A 19,947-nucleotide genomic window follows, 5' to 3' on the forward strand; every position below is an offset into this window, starting at 1 on the left:
CAAGGAAGTCAATAGAACTAGCACAGTTGATATCAGTTACTAAGAATCTGCCCCATCTGCTGCACTGCCATCCAGGAACAGAAAGTATTTCATGGAAAAGTAAAGTTTGATATGCAACTTTGCTAACTGTTCATCATAACTCAGGATCTACTAACCATGCCATTAGCACAATTCTGATAGTATTTCAGGTAGTCAAAATAATTAATACTCAATATCACAGTACTTTTTCTTTTTTGAAGGGTGGGGTTTGATTTTTTTTTTTTTTTTAGAGAACTTTCTACGTAACACAGGATAAAAATGCAGCTACTGATAAAACACTGCACTGGACGGCTTCCTGTAAGCTTGAAATCCCCTTCTTTTCTCATATGAATCCCACTCCCAACTCCCAACATGATCATAGGCAGACATGGTATAATCTGAAAATCAATCATTTGAATTTGCGGTTTTGTGGAGTGACTCCTAAAACTCAGAGTTCAAGCAGCACAAGCTTTAATTGACTGATGGGTTACCTTTGACCCTCTTTCCTCTATTTTATTTTTATTTCCAGTTACAGTGGTGTTGTTTGCAGCTCTGAGGCGGCAGCGAAAGAAAGAACCTTTGATTATTTCCAAAGAGGACATCAGAGACAACATTGTCAGTTACAATGATGAAGGTGGCGGAGAAGAAGATACCCAAGCTTTTGATATTGGTACACTGAGAAACCCTGAAGCCATAGAAGACAATAAATTACGCAGAGACATCGTGCCAGAAACACTTTTTATGCCACGCCGGACTGCAGCAGTACGAGATAACACTGATGTCAGAGATTTCATTAACCAAAGGTTAAAGGAAAATGATATAGACCCCACTGCACCCCCATATGACTCTTTAGCAACCTACGCATATGAAGGTAATGGCTCCGTTGCAGAGTCCCTCAGCTCCTTGGAGTCGGTGACTACGGATGGAGATCAAGACTATGATTATCTCAGTGACTGGGGGCCTCGGTTTAAAAAATTGGCTGATATGTACGGCGCTGTGGACAGTGACAAAGACTCTTAATATGTTGCCTTTTTCATTTCCAGAAACAGCATTGAGATACGTGAAGTGGTTATTTCTTTCTCTATATCCACAGCTCAGAAAAGGATTCTCTATTCTACCAGTTCCAATTGTCTAAAGACTGCAGTCTGTGTGAATCAAATGTCAGAAAACTTTTTTCTAGTATAATTTTATGAGCTTCCAAGAGGCAAGATTTTTATTTTTTAGTTCACCTTATTTACCAAGCCAGTCATACAGGCACAGAATAAGCAGAGGCAAATGGCAATTGGAGGAGAGCAATATTTTTACTTGTTCTGCTTATATTGTAAATTAGAGTATATTACTGTTCCATCTCACTTAACCTTTTTACTGTATTCAGATTATACAGTTCAGATGACTGCTCTGTCGATTGTGTATTGCACATCCTAATGTAATGAGGTATTACAGTTTAACCTAAATATTATAGTCAAAAGTAACACTGATGGAATGAAGGTTTATTATACAACTAGAGTCAGCTGAAAAGACTATAAGGACAAGATGAGAGTAAATCTTATTCATGAATTTAAAAAGGTCTAATGGCCATTTAAATATAAGCATTTTCTTTGAACTTGCCATTTCCCTCAAGCATAAAACCACAATAACACATTACATATAATTCTCTGTAGACCACTGTGTGTATATTCTTTTGACCTAGCATTCATAGGGAAATGCTATATGATCCACAGTGTGTGAAATCTATACCTCGAAGGGCAGTATTCCTAGGGACTAGTCCAGTGCTAACACCATCTCTGTGACACCGTGCAAGTCATCTAATCACTTGGGGCTAGATTGTGACTTGGAGTAAGCCTTCACAAGGAACAGAATGTAGCTGTGCTGTATCCTATACTAGGCACAGACTATTTCCCCCTGTACATCTGTGGTGGCCAGCAAGTTAGTGAGATGGAGTCAGACTCCAGTCATTCCTCTGCTTACCCATATGTGTAGGAAGTGAATGACAGCCCTAAAGAGACTGCCACCCTCAGGCTTTGCAAGTACAAAGAAGTAAAGAGGTACCCTACATCCTTAAGTTCATATACAATTTGATTTGCTGATTCCATTTTTTGACGTCAGTAAATTGGAAGGATACTGCTTGTGTCACAGGGATGTTGCAAGGATTAGATGGATACAGTTTCAAACCTTCTTTGAAGATGGAAAGATCGAAAATATTTTCACAGTAAGTCACTGCTAATCATTTTTGTAACTACAAGCCCTGAATGCGGAAATAAATAGAAATCATTCAGCATTCCAGTGGTGAGAACAAAAGGGTTTAATACACTCTCCTTGCTATGTGTGTCAACCAGTGTTCAAGATTTCAGGAGAGAGCATTTGAAACAGATGGTTTCTTCATTTTATGTGCCAAGCCAAGAGAAGCCATTTCTTGTTCAAGGGAAAACAATGATGCTATAGTACTTGGTACAGGCTGATATCTCCCCTTTACAATTCAAGTGCATGATGCAAAAGTAATCAACAAAGTATTCTTTCTTTTAGGATGTCAAGGGAAATATGTAACCAATACTTTTCTAATTTAGTTCCTGAATTACTCTATCAAAGGACCATATTACCACTTTAACAAAACTAGTTATTTTTAACGTATGAAAAAAAACCCTGAAGTTTCTCTTTATATATTCAATTGTATCTTAAGGTTTAAATTCCACTCAATAGGGTTTTTTTTTTCCTTTCCTTGAAACCATAAATAACCATAAATAAACCATAAATAACTCAGTTTGAACAAAAACCAAAAACTTATTCCTTTATTCAACAATACAAAGACCAGACCGAACTTAAAAGTCAGCAAATTAAAAGGGACAAAGGGAAACAAATACCATATAATCTGTGGGACTCATTGCTTCAGGAATGTTAATTATAGGTTTAATGAGATTCCAAAAAGAATTAGACATAAGTATAATTTTTTTGGTAAAATATCAAGGAAATAAAGTAAAAAGATATCAGCCTTGGTACATCAAACTGAATACCAACTTGGCTTAGAAGGAAATCTCCTCCCAGTTCAATGTGATTACACAACTGAGAGTTTGAAGCCAAATTTCTACAAATACCCAGGGTCCTGACAATGTCGACAGATGCTTAATGGAATATTCAAACATGCATAAGGTTGAGAAGATCAAAGGCACCTTTATTTCAGATGTCAAAGGAACTTGATATCAAGGAGTTATGTACTTAAATATCTTTGAAGATCTGGACCTTAGTGCCTAATGCAACAATCAGAGTTAGAGGACTAGACATTTTGAAAATCCCATTAAGCACATCTTCTCTTTAACCACCTAAATTCCACTAGAAATCAGGCTTGTTATGCTTTCCCTTAACTAATGTTACATTAGCCATTATTTGGGGCAAAAAGTTAGATGCATCACTGGCCTGTTCTGGTAAAATACATTACTTATGTTCTTATAGGCTAAAGCGTTAGGTCTGAATTAGTGATATGTAGTAGCAGTTCAGGCTACAATTTTGATTTTTATTGACAGATCGTTTTATCTTGTCGGTAAAATGACATAGTAACTAGAGAATGGGCCATTCATGCTTGTATGAACAGATATAAAACTGTGTCATTTACTGATACCAAAATTATAGTGACAAACTGGGTATGTCTACATGCGCAATTAATGTAAAATAATAAACTATGGAGTTTATTGCTCCTGCATGTGCCATTTGAACATATACCTGGGACCGTAGCATGTTGAGTTAGCTGGAAGGGGGCTCAGGGATTAGCCCGTTAGTCCAGGATTTCTTCCTCCCTGGCTCAATGTGCTGCAAAGGGACTGGCTGGGGCATGAGGGTGCTCCAGTGCAGGGATAGCTGGCAGGCAGCCTAATCAGTGTCTACACATGCACTTCTATGGAGTAAAAAACTTGACAGCAGGATAGCACCTGTAAATACTTGTATTTACAGGTGCTATCCTGCTGCAGGATTAATTAGTTTACTCAAGCCTAATTGCCCTGCACATGTAGACACCAAGAAATTTACTGTGGAGCTAATTAGTCAACTCCACACTATATGTTTCATGTAGATGGGCCCACTGAGTAGCAAATACATTCATCTAAGAAATTCTGCTGAGGCAGGTGCGTACATACTCGCACCTTTTTCTTTTTCCATTCAGTTTATAAGCAATGATTTTTTTCTCAAATGAGATGTACGTAGTATCTCATCTAGCAAAAGGTGACAAATTCAGCCTTTTCTATTTCCTTCACAGCTTGGGTTGGCAACTTATGGCCCACAGGCCATATTCAGCCTGTGGAACCTTTGGATCTGGCCCATGGACATGGAGCTTTGGTGGTGGGTGTTGCCTTCTTTGGGCACTCTCTCTGTGTCACAGTATGGAGGAGTGCTGGCCACAGGCACTTTCCCCATGCTGCTGGCAAAATAAATGGTGATGGCAGCATCCTAGCACCTGCCCACCTCTGACCATATCTTGACTCATTCTGGCCCACAGCCAGAAAAGGTTACCTATGGGTGTCCTGGTACCACATTATCCTTTATCTCTTGTACTACAACGTGCAATTAAAGAATACCAGTTCTGAACAACAAATATTTCAAGTGCCATATTACAATAAAGAAAATTTGCAGTAATATTTGCATTTCAGCTTGTACTATTAGTGGATGAAAGGACTATGCCAAACTAACTCATGAGCAGCGAAAGGCAGTTAGCAGTGTTAGTCTAAAGTAAGGTAGAAGGCAGAGTAGAGATACACTTTATAGATTAACTTAATCAGAGATGCCTAAGCTTTCATGAGCAAGAGCAAAAGCAACAGCTCACTTTGTGCTATCAAATTTATGCACCTCTGATTCAATGGCCATGTCCAGATGAGCACGGCCGTGCAGTATGTGACCGTGCAGACATGTCTGCAGTTCCACATACCACACGTTCAGTTGTTCTCCATGCTGCAAGGGGGCAGCATGGAGGGGTTTTTTTGACCTGTGGAAAAAGTGAAGTACACATGGGGCAGCAAAATGTGCTGCCCGAAGCTGGAGCCTGGCCAGCTGGAGCCACACGCCACTACTGGCCAGGCTTCGCGTGGCAGGACTGCCACTGTTACAGCCCCAGGAGGCCCCCAGGACCACAGGTAAGGCTGCTGGGGCCAGCCCAGTGCCAGCCCCAGTCTCCCCTACCCCACCTGGGGTAACTTGCCATGCGCCAGAGTGCATGTTGCACAGGCATTCCCCATGGACAAATGTCCCCAGGGAACCAAACATTCACACATGTCTGTGTGCAGCCATGTAGTCTATAAACTGCATCTCTGCCACATCTTTTACCTTAATTCAGAGACTAGAATGCTAAAATTGTCATTTGTAGACAAATGAGTGTCAGATTACAGCCTGCAAGCTGGGTTTCTAGGCTGTGTCAAGATAATGGAATGCTGCCCCAATCAAACATGTATCTTTTCAAGTGAAAGGAGACTTTGAAATAATACTAGATTCAGCTGAATTATTTGGTTTGGGTAGTGATAAACTGGATGATTAACAACAGGAAAGCTATTGAAAGATATAGAGTAAGTTTAGGGTGAAGAGGAACTATGTGGTTGTCTACACAGGCAAGTTTTCTAGCATAGCTATAGCAGAATTATTATTCTGTGATGGTTACTTCAGTATTATTCTCTCCGTGGGTACTTCATTCTAGAATAAAAGGGATTATATTCCGAACTGGGGCAATTCTTTAGAAATAAACTGTCAGCCTGGGGAGTTGCACCAAAATAGCTTCTGCAGAATCATTATTCTTCTACAGCTATTCAGAGAAATTTCTCTCTCTAGATAAGATGACTCAAGGCAGGATCCTGAAGGAACTCAGTGTAGGGGAGTCCCAGTGTCTACTTCAAGCCCCACTAACTCCATTACAGGAGGGGAGTTCTAGTCCCACATCTAACATTAATTAATATGCTGTCTGATTATGAAGAAATCATATCTCTTTGAATTTCATCTTCCATTGTTGTAAACCAGGATGAAATGTAAAACTCCCACTTTGTAAAGCACTTGGAGATCTGCAGATTTTAAGGCAATACATCAACCCCCAAAGTAACATTTTCTAAATTATTCCTAGGAGATAGGATAAACATGCCCATTTTACATCTAATTTAGTATAATTTCTTACTTGATTCTATGTATTTTGTATTTCTTAAATGTGGAAAAAAATTAAAAGGTATGTTGACATCTCCGAAATTTTCAAGTAAAAAGGTGCACCTTAAGGCACAACATTAGCATCTATAATACTATTGCAGAAAAAAATGAATTGGATCTTTATAGCTTCCATGTTGGTAGCTAATATTGAGCAATATGGCAACATTAGATATGGAAATCTGTATGTGTTGGTGCGTCTCTGTGAGAGAAGGGGAGCAAATAATGAGCATTTAAAATTAGGCACATTCTAAATGAGAAACCTCAATGTTCACTGGGGACAACAATGGTCAGTTGGTTCCTTGTGGCCTGCTCTAATACTTCCTGAGTTCTTCCTGAAGCCAATTTTCATGAGCAAGACTGAGCCTCCTCACAATCTTGTTCTTGCAAAATAAGATTCAGTGAAAAGCTCTAGGAAGCAAAGGTCCCACAGCTCAATAATATAAACTGCTGCAAGTCAGCACTGTAAGTTTTTATTTTTATTAGTATGTTTTACTTTTATATATTAGTTACATCTTGATGATGTCTGATCTGGATGCTACCCTATCAGCAGATGATCCAAAGTCCCTGTGGCCTACCATACAACACTGCATGGTAGGCCACTGTATGGTTTGGTTTTTTTAATCAAATAATGAGACCCAACTAATTAACAGTTGGGATGAGTGCAAACTGTTTCATAGATTGTGAAATGCAGTTCTCCTTTTAGCCCTTTACAAATTGTGGTGCCACAGCTTCCTCCAGTGAAAGACAAGCCCACACAGCCTTTTACTATTTGAAAAGAATGATTTTTCTAAAAGAGGTTTGTATATATAAACAAGTGAGGCAAAACCATAATTAAAGTCTACAGCTTCATGAGTTGTTCTATTAGAAGGGACATACAGTAGCTGGCTCATGTGTAAAAATTGATGAAGCAAAGTATCTTGTGTATTTTAATGCCCTTGATTTATGGTCCCTCCCTGGCAGTTTAATTTAGGCACAGCTGAAACAATGTTGAACTTGTTCATCAGTTTGCAATACCAAACTTATAGTCCAATCTGACATCCTTTGCACATCCAATACTTCCCTTGGTTATTCAGGAAATCTAGCACTGGATATTTAAGGTGCACATTAGGGATTTGATTTCTTTGTAAAGAAGTCGAGGGTAGGGAGTTGCTGGGAGGGGAGCAGGGAAAATGGTTATATTGGGAGACATATTGTGTAATCCGTCATATGCTAGGCAGGACCATGGCATTTAAAGCAGCAGGACCATCATATTATGCATAGAGTTGTTAGATTTCATATGAGCTTTTATTGTAATTGCTGTTTCTTTTGTGTGCGTTTATTTAAAACACGGGCCACAAACTTCAATTTCTCCCTCAGTGGGGTTGATTTGATAAGGCATAAGCCCAGCATATAGGGAAAACCTTTCCACTCCATTGGGCTCTTGTCCTTTACTACAAGACTGCACTATCGATGTAAATACATCCGGAAACACTTTCTATAAGCTTTTAGTTTTCTATGATCTATTAGGTTAGTGTTTATTAAAGAAACAAATGTATAGAATTATTAGGCATTCAGGTGAACACAACAAAGAAACAAAACAGAAAACATTAAATTGTTATGGATTTTGACAAACAAAAAATTCTTCAACATGTCTGTACTGTTTTATTTCTGTGATGACTTTCATTGCTTTGAAAATTAAACTTTAAAGAGAAAAAAAGGCCTTATAATAAATGCTATGTGCATCTTAACTGTGCTACTGAGCTGAATCAATCTGGTAAACTCCTATTGTGATTTGTGATTTTTAAACCCCTAAAATAAATGCTTTTTGGTATTGATTTTTTTAATTAAAAATACTTCCAAGCATAAATTGAAACTGATGACACCACTTGGGAAGATATACTAGCTGGCGTGCTCTAGTCATACAGTCGCTCTCAACATCACTCCCTGGTTCAGCAGTGGGACCAGTCAGATGGAACCAGTCACCATTCAGAAAAAAGGAGCATTCGTGGGTGATAAGATTTTCATCACTTAGAAAGTGTACATCTGGAAGGTCCTTTACATTACAAAGAGACCCCCCGCTGGAACAATTACCTTTATTGCAGCATGGCTGGTCCATTTGTTATGGTCAGATGGCAAATGTGCACTCTTTCCCCCTTATATTTCTTGTTCACTGTAATAGCTTTTTTTGGTTGAGATTTAAGGATTTAATGAGAAACCAATTTGAACAGTGATTTCTCACAGAAAGAGCAAATTTGCCTTTTTGCAAATCGATTTTTGTAACAAGTTATTTATATGATACTACTTAATAAATTGTTTTTTTCTAACTTGGTTTTTTTTTTTTTAATTCTCTTAATCTACAGCTGGTATTTTAAAAACCTGACATAAAATAATGGAGTAAATCTACAGAAGAAATTCTACATCTACTGAAGGACAGGCACTAATTGGCTTGACTCTTTAAATGCCGCTTGTAAATGCTTAACTTGTAACAAACTGCATAAGGAATAAGACCTGGTCTGATTGGTGTGGCCCTGAGGAAAAAATGATGAGGATGAAGTCACATCCTCTTATGGAGGTTTATTTGAAGCAGGAGATTGGAGCCACTGTTATTTTGTCATAAGCTCAGAGCAGTTACCAATATTTATAGCTGGTTTCGATTGACTAAAGTTCCCACTGAAGTGTATAGGAGTTTTGCCTTACTAAGGAATGCATAATATCCACTTTGAAGATATCCATATCTCAACCATATTGAGACTGAACCCCAACTTGCCTAGTGAAAGTCTCTCACACAAACAGAACTACCTTCAAAGGAAATTATTTATTTTAGTGTTTTATAAGAAAAATCACTCCATGAATTTCCATCTTATTCAAAGGCACCTATAACAAACAGAGGTGGGTACAAGGGTGGGGAATGTCACTGCAAAGCAGTGTTTCACCAAAAGCATAGGTAAAGATAGTATAGGGCTAAATCAGGCCAAATGAGTGACTGAGGCCACTAAGTAGTTAAACTAATTACTGATTCTGTAGTCAATCAACTAAATGACTCAGTTGGCTCAGGTTAAACTCAATCTTAGATGGATCTCAGAAATACTGATGAAATTTAATATGAGGTACACAGCAACATGGATTGGCATTTCAGACTGGCATATTCATCACTGGAATTGTGGCATAACTAATACACAAGTTATTCATGAACTCTAAAAAACAAATTAGATTAGTTATTTTGATCTTATTACAGTAAAGCTGAAGTCTCCAAGTGGGCTTCATTATATTATATGTTATTCCGCGTCTGTTTATAACAGCCCTGAGAGATCCTAATCATATTGGATCACCATTGTGCTAAAGGAAGAGACAGCCCCCATGCCTGAGAGCTTCCAATTTAATTAAGACAAGTTGGTGAAAGAAGATGGAGGGTAGCAGTGACAGGAGGGCACAATTGTGTGCCAAAGGCCACAATTTGCTACATTTATTTATTTATTGGCTTGAGTGCCTTTTGTAGACATTTACAATGATTAGAGTCCCTCTTGGCCACTTGCCCAGCCATATACCACACACTGTCAGATACCAGAACTAGGGTTGGTATACTGGTGGCCTTTGGTTTGAGACAATCACACTTGGCTACCATATCATTGCACTTCACTTGACCAGGTAGCATCTCCATTCTGAAACCACCCCCCCCCCCCCCCCCCCGAGAAAAGGCATCCTACCTGGCAAGTTGATTCTTTGGCAGCAATGTAAATAAAATCTCCAAAACCGTGTATATCTGCACTCCCATTAAGGTCAGTAGAAGAATAAATTATACTTTAACAACCCGATCCAACACTTCTACACTCTCTAAACTTGGAAATAATGGAAATATTTACTATCAAGTCTGAGTCTGAGACTTCAAGAGGAGTCCAGTAAAGGAAACTGTAATTCAAACAGCAGTGTATTTCACAGAATCTTTATCCCTATCTAAAAACTATAATGCAGCTCACTTAAGAGAGTGGTCAAGTTTTGACCTTATTCCTGCGGTACTAGATTGGCCCCAGAGTGTGCAGGTTCACTTTTCTGTAAGGGAAATACAAAGTTCCCAGTTCCTCTTTATACTGCCTTTCCTGCCAGATATGAAACCACCTTATCTCCACAGTGAATGCAATCTTCCTTGGGTTCTCTCAGAGAATCACTGTATTCTTGTAGCTTTTCCAGGGGAGATTTCCTTAATTTTGAGGCACTTTCTAAATATATGAATACTTTGAAGTCAACATTCAAGCCTTCACTTTTAATCACAAACTTCTTTGCTCTCACTGTTTCCTGGAAATGAAAAGTCCAAGAGTTTGATGAATCTTTCACCATTACTTTTTCTAATGACGGGTACAACATATCTCAGAAGACTTGGTTCAGACTTCAAAAAATGTAAATACTTATCTGAATCATTTGAAGTCTTCCTCTCACTCTCACTAGATTGTACTTCATTCCCTCCTTTCTAGTGCAATCATCCACCTAATCTTTATTGTGCACTTCAAACGGATCCTAGCCAACTAATTATATCTGCAACATCTGCCTGTCCCTAAATTCAGCTTTCTGACTTTCTACCAAATCAAAGGCAAGGTTTTAACCATGCCCGATAGCCTTGGCTGAGGTTCCTGAATTCTTCGTTCTCTATATCAGAATTTCAGCATAATTTGTATGCTTCTGACCCTGGGGAACCCTTGTAGGAATACATTCACATAACAGCTAGCTCAGCAGAGGCTCACAGTCCTACTGCTACATTTGCCATGTACCAGCAAATGGTGTATTTGGTATACCCTCTACAGGGATGCAAGCAACAAAATGAGGAAGATTGTATTCATTTGAACCTTCTTAAACTTTTAAGACAGTTTGCTGCTTTTTTTTCCCCGTTAGAGATACCAGCAGTAGCCTATATACACAGTTTCTTGTGTATCCCCCATTGAAGCTTTGCTTTTCTTAACTCAGAAGTTTGCAGGCTGTCTGCTCATGCATGCATCTTAATTAATAGACAAATGAAATAAATCCCTTCTGATTGCTTTTACATGTTTCTCTAAACATCTGTTTCTACCTATATTATTAAATGGAGCTACTCTCTTCTGCAGCTCATCTGGGAACCCTCTCTCTCTCAGGACAGAATTGGGTTTTTCACATCAATTATCTTAATTGGAAGCAAGCTTAACCCATTTCCCAATTATGACTCCAGTTTGTTAGAATAAACAAGCCCTCAAAACTTCTTAATTAAATAAAATAAAATAAAATTGTAGGTCATTTTTTAAGAAAGCTTGAAATGAAGGAATGGGTCCTTCATTTGGAACCCCAGGTTCTGATACAAGCAGAATCTCATGCCTAGAAATAGAACTAGCCCTCAGGTGATCCTATTCTCCTTTTCCACCTAATTTTTCCACTCCCAGACTATCATTCAGGTCTACTCTTATTGAAGGTAAAAGACAAGGTAAAAGTAATCAAATAATGAAAGGGCACCATTGTTTTACTGTGCTGTCCCATTGTCCCCTGGTAGGTCGCTCATGTCACATTATTCACTACATTGAATCTTCTCCTGCTTACCTTTTCCAATTATAAGGCTAAATACATAAAGATAAAACATCCACCTGTGCCAACTAAAATTATTGCATTCATAAGCAAATGGCAGCTAGAACTGCAGATTCTGATCTTTATTTTCTTCACAAGTCATAGCTGGAAATCCTGCCGGTCCCATCCTCATTTCAGATGGATCAGAGACCAGATGGATCATATTTACACGTGTACATACACACAGGGTGCATCTACATGGGACCTTTACTGTTAACTCCACAGTAAAGTCTTAGTGTCTACACAAGTGGCCCTATTAGGCTGCAATAAACTAATTAACCCTGCAGTGGGTTAGTACTTGTAAACTCAAGTAATATCTTATGGAAGTGTTCTTTAGTGCACAGCAACACATGTGTAGAGGCTGGCAGATCTGTTTGGGGCATGAGGGTGATTCAGTGTCGGGGCTAGCTGACATGCAGCCCCATACTGGAGCACCCTCGTGCCCCAGCCAGCCTTTACGCAACACGTTGAGCTGGGTTCGAGCAGCCCTGGGCTGGCAGGCTGACTCCCCGGGGCCCCTGGGCAGCAGCTGGGGCTGCTCTGAACCTGCTCAATGTGCTGTGGTCCCAGGCCACCTAAAGTTGTGGCGCCCGGGAGCAATAAACGCTAGTATGATATGCACCGGAGTTTATTGTGTCATGTTAATTTCACATGTAGACATGTCCAGATTCAACAACTTCTCTTGCATTCTCCTCCACTATGCATACTGTGATGAGATGACATAAATTCACTAATTTTAGCCACAATTTTAAGATAGACTGCCTAAGACATGTGCCATGCACCACTCCTATGACCTCAGGATTCCTCTTTTGCTAGGTCCCTGCAGTTAGAAATGGGGCCATAGTATTATTTTTTACTTTGTTGCTTTCAGAAGCCATCAACATATCTTTAGATAGTTGTCATATCTGGGTAATAAAAACAAGCCAAAATGAAATGTTAAGACTCATATTTTCCAGTATTTCAGCATGCAATCAGCCAGTTGTGATACAATAATGATTCTGAATGCTGAGGAGACAGTAGTATGGGGTGGGCAAAGTCTGGTCTGGGAGCCAGATCTGGCCAGTAGTGGACTCCATTTCCCAGCAGGCCTTGCCTGCATGGTTGGGGCCAGTTTCCATGGAGATCCCAGCAGCAGCCATGCTGTGATAGTGCAGGGCCAGGGTTTCTGTGGAGACTAGCCCCAGCAGACCTAGCAGGCAGCAGTGGCACCAGCCTCTTCCTGGTAGGGAGGTTGAGGTGGGGGCTGTGCTGTGGGTGGAAGCGGGGTGGGCTCAGCTGAAGTTGCCTGTGCAAGGCAGGCAGTAGTGGCAGTGGTGCTGGGAGGAGTGGCTATAGCCCCCCAAGCCCTCCCCCGTGCTACCCCTGCTGGCAGAACATGTGGCAGGGCGGGAAGCTGCTCTGGAGCCAGGCTGGGATCTTGCAGCAGTGACAGTGTGGTCCTGAGCCAGGGCAGAGCTGTGATCTGCAGTCTGCATACCCTAGGCAGGGACATGCAAGGCAGTGGATCAAGGTTCTGACCCCAGATATTTGGAAATGTGTTCAATACACTCGCATTGAAATTAGTCAGTTATCACTGATTCCAATGGAGATGAACTTACTCTTTCAAAAGACAACATGGACTATCTGATGAGCAGAATGAAGTGCAGTGGATTGCCAACTCAGATGATATATCTGAAGAAGCCTGTGATGAGCACGGATGAAAAGTCATTTGTTAATCAAGGGGGCAATACTTTCATAACAATTTGCAGCAAAAGGAAAACACATTGTAGTAGTTCTATGGATCTTCTGGGTTTCAGGTTAAACCAGTTTTTACCAACACTTGCTTCATGAAAACAGTGTTCCCTAAGTACCCACCAAATCATGCCAGCTCTTTTTTCATAGTGTGTCTAATAATACAGGTGATAAAACTGGGAAAGAATAGAAAACAGAAGGAGATTTCAAAAATATCTTTAATGGATTGGAGAGCTAAGCTAGGGGTAACGGAATGAAATTCAACACAGACAAAGGTGCTACATGTAGGGAAGAATAACCAAATACATAAATACATATTGGGAGAAAGCTGGCTGGGTTGCTGAGAAGAAATGTAGGAATTTTGATGGATCATAGACTTAACATGAGTCAACAATGTGACAATCATAAAAAAAAAAATTGAGGGCTCTGTCAACATGAGGTGTTAGGCACAAGACACAGGGTGATAGTACAACTCTACTTGGCACTAGTTAAGTCCAGCTAAGCACAGTCCTTAGATCCATATTTTAAGAAGGATGTGGAGAAGCTGAAAAGGTTTTCAGTGTTGGCTCTGGATTTAGGATCCAGATACCTTGTTTGGGGCAGGAGGACCCACCCTCAGACAGACGATGACCTTTCAATAGGTTCATAGATGTAGGGTCGGAAAGGACCTGAGCAGATCATCAAATCCAACCCCCTGCCCTGGGAAGGAATGAATACTGGGCTCATATGACCCCTGGTAAATTTAAGCTTATATGACCCCAGCTAGGTAATTATCAATCCTCCTTTTAAAGACCCCTAAGGTAGCAGCCAGCATCACTTCCCTTGGAAGCTGGTTCCAGATCCAGGCCACACTGACTGTGAAGTAGTGTCTCCTGATGTCTAGCCTGAACCTACTCTCAATCAACTTGTGGCTGTTACTCCTTGTTACTCTGGGAGGTGCTCAGGGTAACAGGGTCTCACCCATTCCCCTCTGGTCCCCCCTGGGACCATTTGATAATAGGCAAATGTATTGATACACAGTGATAACAGAATAGAAACAATACAAACAATCAAGCCATATACTACCAAATCCTAGGGCGGTCATCAAGAATCAAAGTACATCTGGTCAGGCTGCAGGCTCCACTCTGAGGCTTTCTCTTAGGAGTCAGATGTAAGCATGGCATGTCAGCATTCTGGAGGTGGGATGCCAAGGCCCATAGCCCCCGCTCCAGTGGGGTGCATGACACAGGCTGGTCATATGCCCTTGGTCCATGGTGGCCTTGGGGACCCTTCCTGGGGGACAAGGACAGGAATGGGGATCCCTCTTGGGGAGGAGGAGGAGGAACCTGGGTGAGACAGGGAGAAACAGAAAGGAAGAGAAGGAAGGAGAGAAAAAAAGAGAAGGATGAACCCTTTGTTAACTCTCAAGTCTCTGCTTTTGTATTCTCCTTCCCTCCTGATGACTCTTCATTCATGGCTATCTCTGGTTGATTGTCTCTCTGTGGTCACACATCCAAGTAGCCTTCTAGGTCTTCTCCTAATTTGTTCTGTTTCCCAAAACCAGGATTCAGGCCCCCCTGCTCTGGAGCCTTGCACTTACCCTGTGTTATGGGACAGTATGGTATATAATTCCTTGGTTCCCAGGCTTTGTGTCCTTGTGTTAGACAACCTGTCTGCCTTGAAGGCTGTGATCTCGTGTTATGGGATACCCCCTCAATTCTTAGACTGTGTGTGTATCCATTTGGCCTTGTTGTGTTAAGACAGCCTGTCTGCTTTCAGGGCCATGAGAAACTCTGTGTGTTAAACCAAAGCTTCTTAGAAATCCAATTAACCCCTGCTGCCCATTTTGAATTCTTATAATACACACACATACACCCCCCTCACCGCCATAAGCCAATTCCTGAAAAACAGAAATACCTCTGAACCTTGGCTTTAAATACCATTTTTAAGCCAACGTTCAGAGGCAAGTGATAAAAATAATAAAGAGAAAACCATATAAGAAAAGGTTGAGAGAGCTTTAGCTTGAAGAAATGAATATTAAGGAGGAGCACGATAGCAGTTTTCAGGTACCTGAAAGGCTGACATAAAAATGAGGGAGAACAACTCTTCTTCCTTGCTGAAGGGGATAGGATATAAAACAATAATTTCAAATTACAGCAAAGCAGATTTTGATTAGATCTCTGGAAAAACATCCTTACCAATAGAACTGTACAACAGTGGAATAAATTGCCCAGGGAAGTTGTCAAATCTCCTTCATTGGATATTTTCAAGAGGAGGCTGGGTAAGCATTGGACAAGGATGATTTGGGAGTTGTATTCCTACATTTGTGCAAGGAGCTGGATTAGGTGGCCCTTGCAACCTCTTTCAACTCTATATACCTGTCTGCTCAAAAGCCAAAACTCCTTTGTTCACACTTTAATCAGTATGGCATCTCTATTCTTATTATACTTTTTTACTCACTCACTCACTCACTCACTCACTCACTCACTCACTCACTCACTCACTCACTCACTCACTCACTCACTCACTCACTCACCACATGTGGACCAAAATTCAGCTAAAAAATTTCCTACTGTCTTTCAGCTGTCTCATGTCTCCTTTCATGTGATCCAGTGTGGTACTTACAATTCATAAAGCATTTATGTAAATGATCATAACATGGACTTATAATTTGCACTATCCTCCCTTTTTCTGAGCTACAAAGTATTTGTGTGGTGTTATAGTATGAACATTGCACTTCGAGTATGGCTATAATTGTGACGGCCCAGGAAATACGAGAGATGGCCCAGGAAATACGAGAGATACGGGTTTTATGGTGATATCTTTTAATGGACTGACTATATAGGTGACGAATAAAGTCAGGGAATAATTACAGCATTATTCAAGGGAGAAAAAAAGAGATTAGCTTTATGGAAACAGTTGGGGCCCAGTCCTGAAGACACTTCTGGAAATAGATTTCATAGACATAGATTTCATAGACATAAGGGCTGGAAGGGACCTTGGGAGATCATTGAATCCAGCCCCCTGCCCCAAAGGCAGGAAGTCAGCAGGGGTCAAAGGATTTCAGCAAGATAAGCATCCAAACACTTTTTAAAGGAGTAAATATTTCCTTTTTCTATAGTGATCAAATTTACTCATAAGAGTATATGTTTGTATGGTTAGGACCCTTTTTCTTATAATCAAGAATTTGTGTTCTAAGCAAAATGTTCTTTAAAATTGTCTTCCTTCCTTACAACTAATATAAAAAGCTGATCAAAGAATAGGTTTCTGAAGAATAAGATATGCCATTTATAAGTAGCATTTGTTTGTGTGTGTGTGTGTGTGTGTGTGTGTGTGTGTGTGGAGGTTTCATGTACATTCATTTTGCTCATAATTCTCTCTATCCATGCCCACAGACTCCCCATTTAATCTCAGAGATTTATCCTGGAAATGCAATTTCATCAAGGTAACACTGACAGACATTTTTAACTAGAGCAGTATAAACAGCATCTTTATAATGCAATGCACATCACACTGAATGCTTGAGATGTAATAAAGACAATACTCCTTCAAATTCTCCCTTTTTAAAAAAAGGTGATTTTCATTATTCCATTCTCCTGAAGTTGGAAAAAGAAAAAAAAAAAAAAAAGAAAAAAAGGAAGAGAAAGACAGGGAGAAGAAATAGAGATACACCTCTTTGTACTGCTACTTAGATGTGAAGGTTAATCATAAAGTGCAGAGCTTTTTGAAATGCTCTGAATGTAAAAATGAGACACATTTAGAGCAGTCTCATAAATGGAGCATTCTAGTTGAAACTTTGAGAAATGAATTTTTGGTTCTGCTTCTCTTTACTAAGAAAGAAAACATAGTGGCCTTCTGGGGCAGGATCTTTAAAGACTTTCGATGAGATTTATGTGGCAGAAAGCGCTCTCAGAGACAAATCAATATAACTAAGTACAGCGCTCTCATACAATCACGTTGATCAAGAAAAGTGGCTGAATCATCACAGGGCTGTCATTTTCTCACTCTCCTTGTGCGGGGGTTGCCTAGGGTTTTTCACAACATTGAAACAATACGCTATGAATGACAGCAGCCAGGAGCAGTAGGGGGCCAACAGGGAGGTAGCTTGAAGTCAATGTCAGCCCAGGAAACAGCAACACCACCTTCCCAAGTCTGCTTTACTGTTTATATTTGGGGCTTTGAACTTCTCCCAGCCGCCACTCTCCTGATGATTAAAACACATTCCCAGGTTGCAGCTGCCTCTTTGCTAGGAAACCATTATTACTGGTGTCTGAATCCAAAGCTAGAGATTTCAGGGATACTGTATGTGGTGTACACACTTACATGTTTGTTAAACTCCTTCCAGCTCTTCTCTTTGTTGTTTTATGGTTCTGCCTTAGCCATATTTTGCACATGCTATTGGGACAGACATGCACCATAGCATTAACTTATTCACACTGGTAAGAATTAAGATCTTTTAAATTCAGGCATATTCCTAAAGCCGAGAAATTCAATGAGATGACTAGCAAAAAACCCCCTCTTTTGCCTGTTAAAAAGCTGTAAAAAGTGTAATTATTTTTTTTTGGTAACCTCATTTCCTATGACCTCTTTTTTCTCCTCACAGCCTGCTTCTTCCTAACTTCCTAGACAGATTGGCTGAGGCAGAAGCAGATCAAGCAAATCATCCAGGGTCGAGCAGCTGAGTCAATAGCTCATTTGAATTAATAACCAGGATGTTTTTAATTCTCAGTCCTTTGCTCTCTAACCATTAGATTAAGTGACTTTCATCATACCCTTTAGTTGGTTTTTTTTTAACATCAGTTTAATTCTTATTACACAACAATATTGTCTCTCTTGTTCTGCTTTACATTACTATAAGACATTGTACGGAGGTAGTGTGTACAAACCAACAATATTGAGGCAATAGTGTGCTAAATATTGTACACATACATAGCAAATGAGCCTGCTGAAAATACAAGCATATTTTCAGAAGTAGTTAGGTACCTGGGGATGAAATCAATAGGAGTTAGTTACCTCAATAGGCTCAGTCATGTTTGAAAATCCACTAGATGCCTATCTACATATTCAGGTGCTTAAATTACATTGAAAAGCTAGTTTCATAGGTGGCAAGATAATGGAAGAGAAAACATTAATAAATTGAGCTGCAAGTGAGACTAGTCTTTCTTTACTAGTTGCCTGGACGATGACAAATCAGATGAGAAGTGAATACATATGCATGCGTGCATGCAACTCCCCCCCCACAACACATTGAGAAAGAATTGTAGAGAAACTTAGCAAAACTGGAAAAATAATGCATCTACAAAGAAGATAAAATCAATACTAATGTAGATTCAGGGACCTGGTGTTGGAATATAAAGTTCTACTGGAAAGCAACAGGCCTCAATTCTACAAAGTAGACTAGTTTGCAATACACCCACAGCATATTAAAATTAATAAAAACATCAAAAACTGGCTAAAATACTTGTTACTTTTAATGGCAATTTATTTTTCCATTTGGAGATGCTTCAGAAAAGATAATTACAAAGATAAGTGACCAAGACTAAGTGGTGATAGAAAAGACCGGCAGCATACAAAATGCAATGATGGTAGCAACTTTCCAGTTGAAACTTGGTAAGTTATCAGTGTTGTATTCTGTGAGGGAATGCAATGAGGAAGATCCGAGACACAAATGCTGGCAACCATGTGGTAAAAATCAGACATATATGCATATATAGATTTTAGGTTACAGTGGTAAAGCATTGTGTAATACTAATTAAAAGCCTTCAATATTTTGCCCAGTGCATGTGTTGTAGATATCGCATAAAGGAAAAGTGAACTATAATTGGAGAAAGTGACACAACAGAAAGGATTAGATAGGTTAAAATTAAATCTAGAAAAGAAGATTCAGGAGATATATGATCATAACCCATAAATACCTTGAAGGTTACAATGTAAACGAAGGAAGGAAATTTATCAAAATCTCAGAAGATGGCAAAAGAAGAGCAATGGCCTGAAGATAAGGAAGCAACAGTTTAGGCTAAACATGAGTAAAATGTTATGCATAGTTAGGCTAACAGACTAGATTCAAAGGCAGTTGAGGCACAATTAATGCAAATACTTAAGAATCCAGGATAATGAGGGGGGATGATGAGGTGAACAGACCTTGAAAATTCAGGTGATCAGGCTGAATAAAGCAAAAGGCCTTCTCTGTCTATGCTTCTATGATTTGACTCTGCATTGTACTGATCCTGTTCAGCTGAGCAAAATCTTCCATTTGTTATGTATCACATGTTTTTCTTCTCATAACAATCAACTGATTTGTCCTAATTTAATTCCTCTTTACTGACAGACCATATCAATGATACTTTATTTTCTCTTTATTGTCTTGTTTGACCTCTAGCTATTATATTTTTGTCTTTCCACCTCTTCAGATCATTACATTGTTATTTCTCAGCATATGTTTATACAGCCTCTCCACTGCATCTAAGAGTGCCATTATGAAGCATGCCCAGTCTACTTACTCCC

At 39.7% G+C, this 19,947-nt stretch overlaps 1 protein-coding gene across 2 annotated transcripts in view; it reads left to right on the top strand.

Moving 5' to 3' along the window:
• Positions 1–8,480, top strand: part of CDH6 (cadherin 6) — a 137,910-nt gene extending 129,430 nt beyond the window's left edge. For both annotated transcript variants that reach the window (XM_019483351.2, XM_006276324.4), the window contains one exon: positions 548–8,480. In XM_019483351.2, coding sequence (XP_019338896.1) covers positions 548–1,038 — 491 coding nt within the window. In that variant the 3' untranslated portion in view covers positions 1,039–8,480. The remainder of the gene's footprint in view (positions 1–547) is intronic.
• The last annotated feature ends 11,467 nt before the right edge of the window (positions 8,481–19,947 follow it).

The sequence above is a fragment of the Alligator mississippiensis genome, chromosome 5 (genome assembly GCF_030867095.1).
Source record: "Alligator mississippiensis isolate rAllMis1 chromosome 5, rAllMis1, whole genome shotgun sequence".
In the NCBI taxonomy this organism is placed as follows: domain Eukaryota; kingdom Metazoa; phylum Chordata; order Crocodylia; family Alligatoridae; genus Alligator; species Alligator mississippiensis.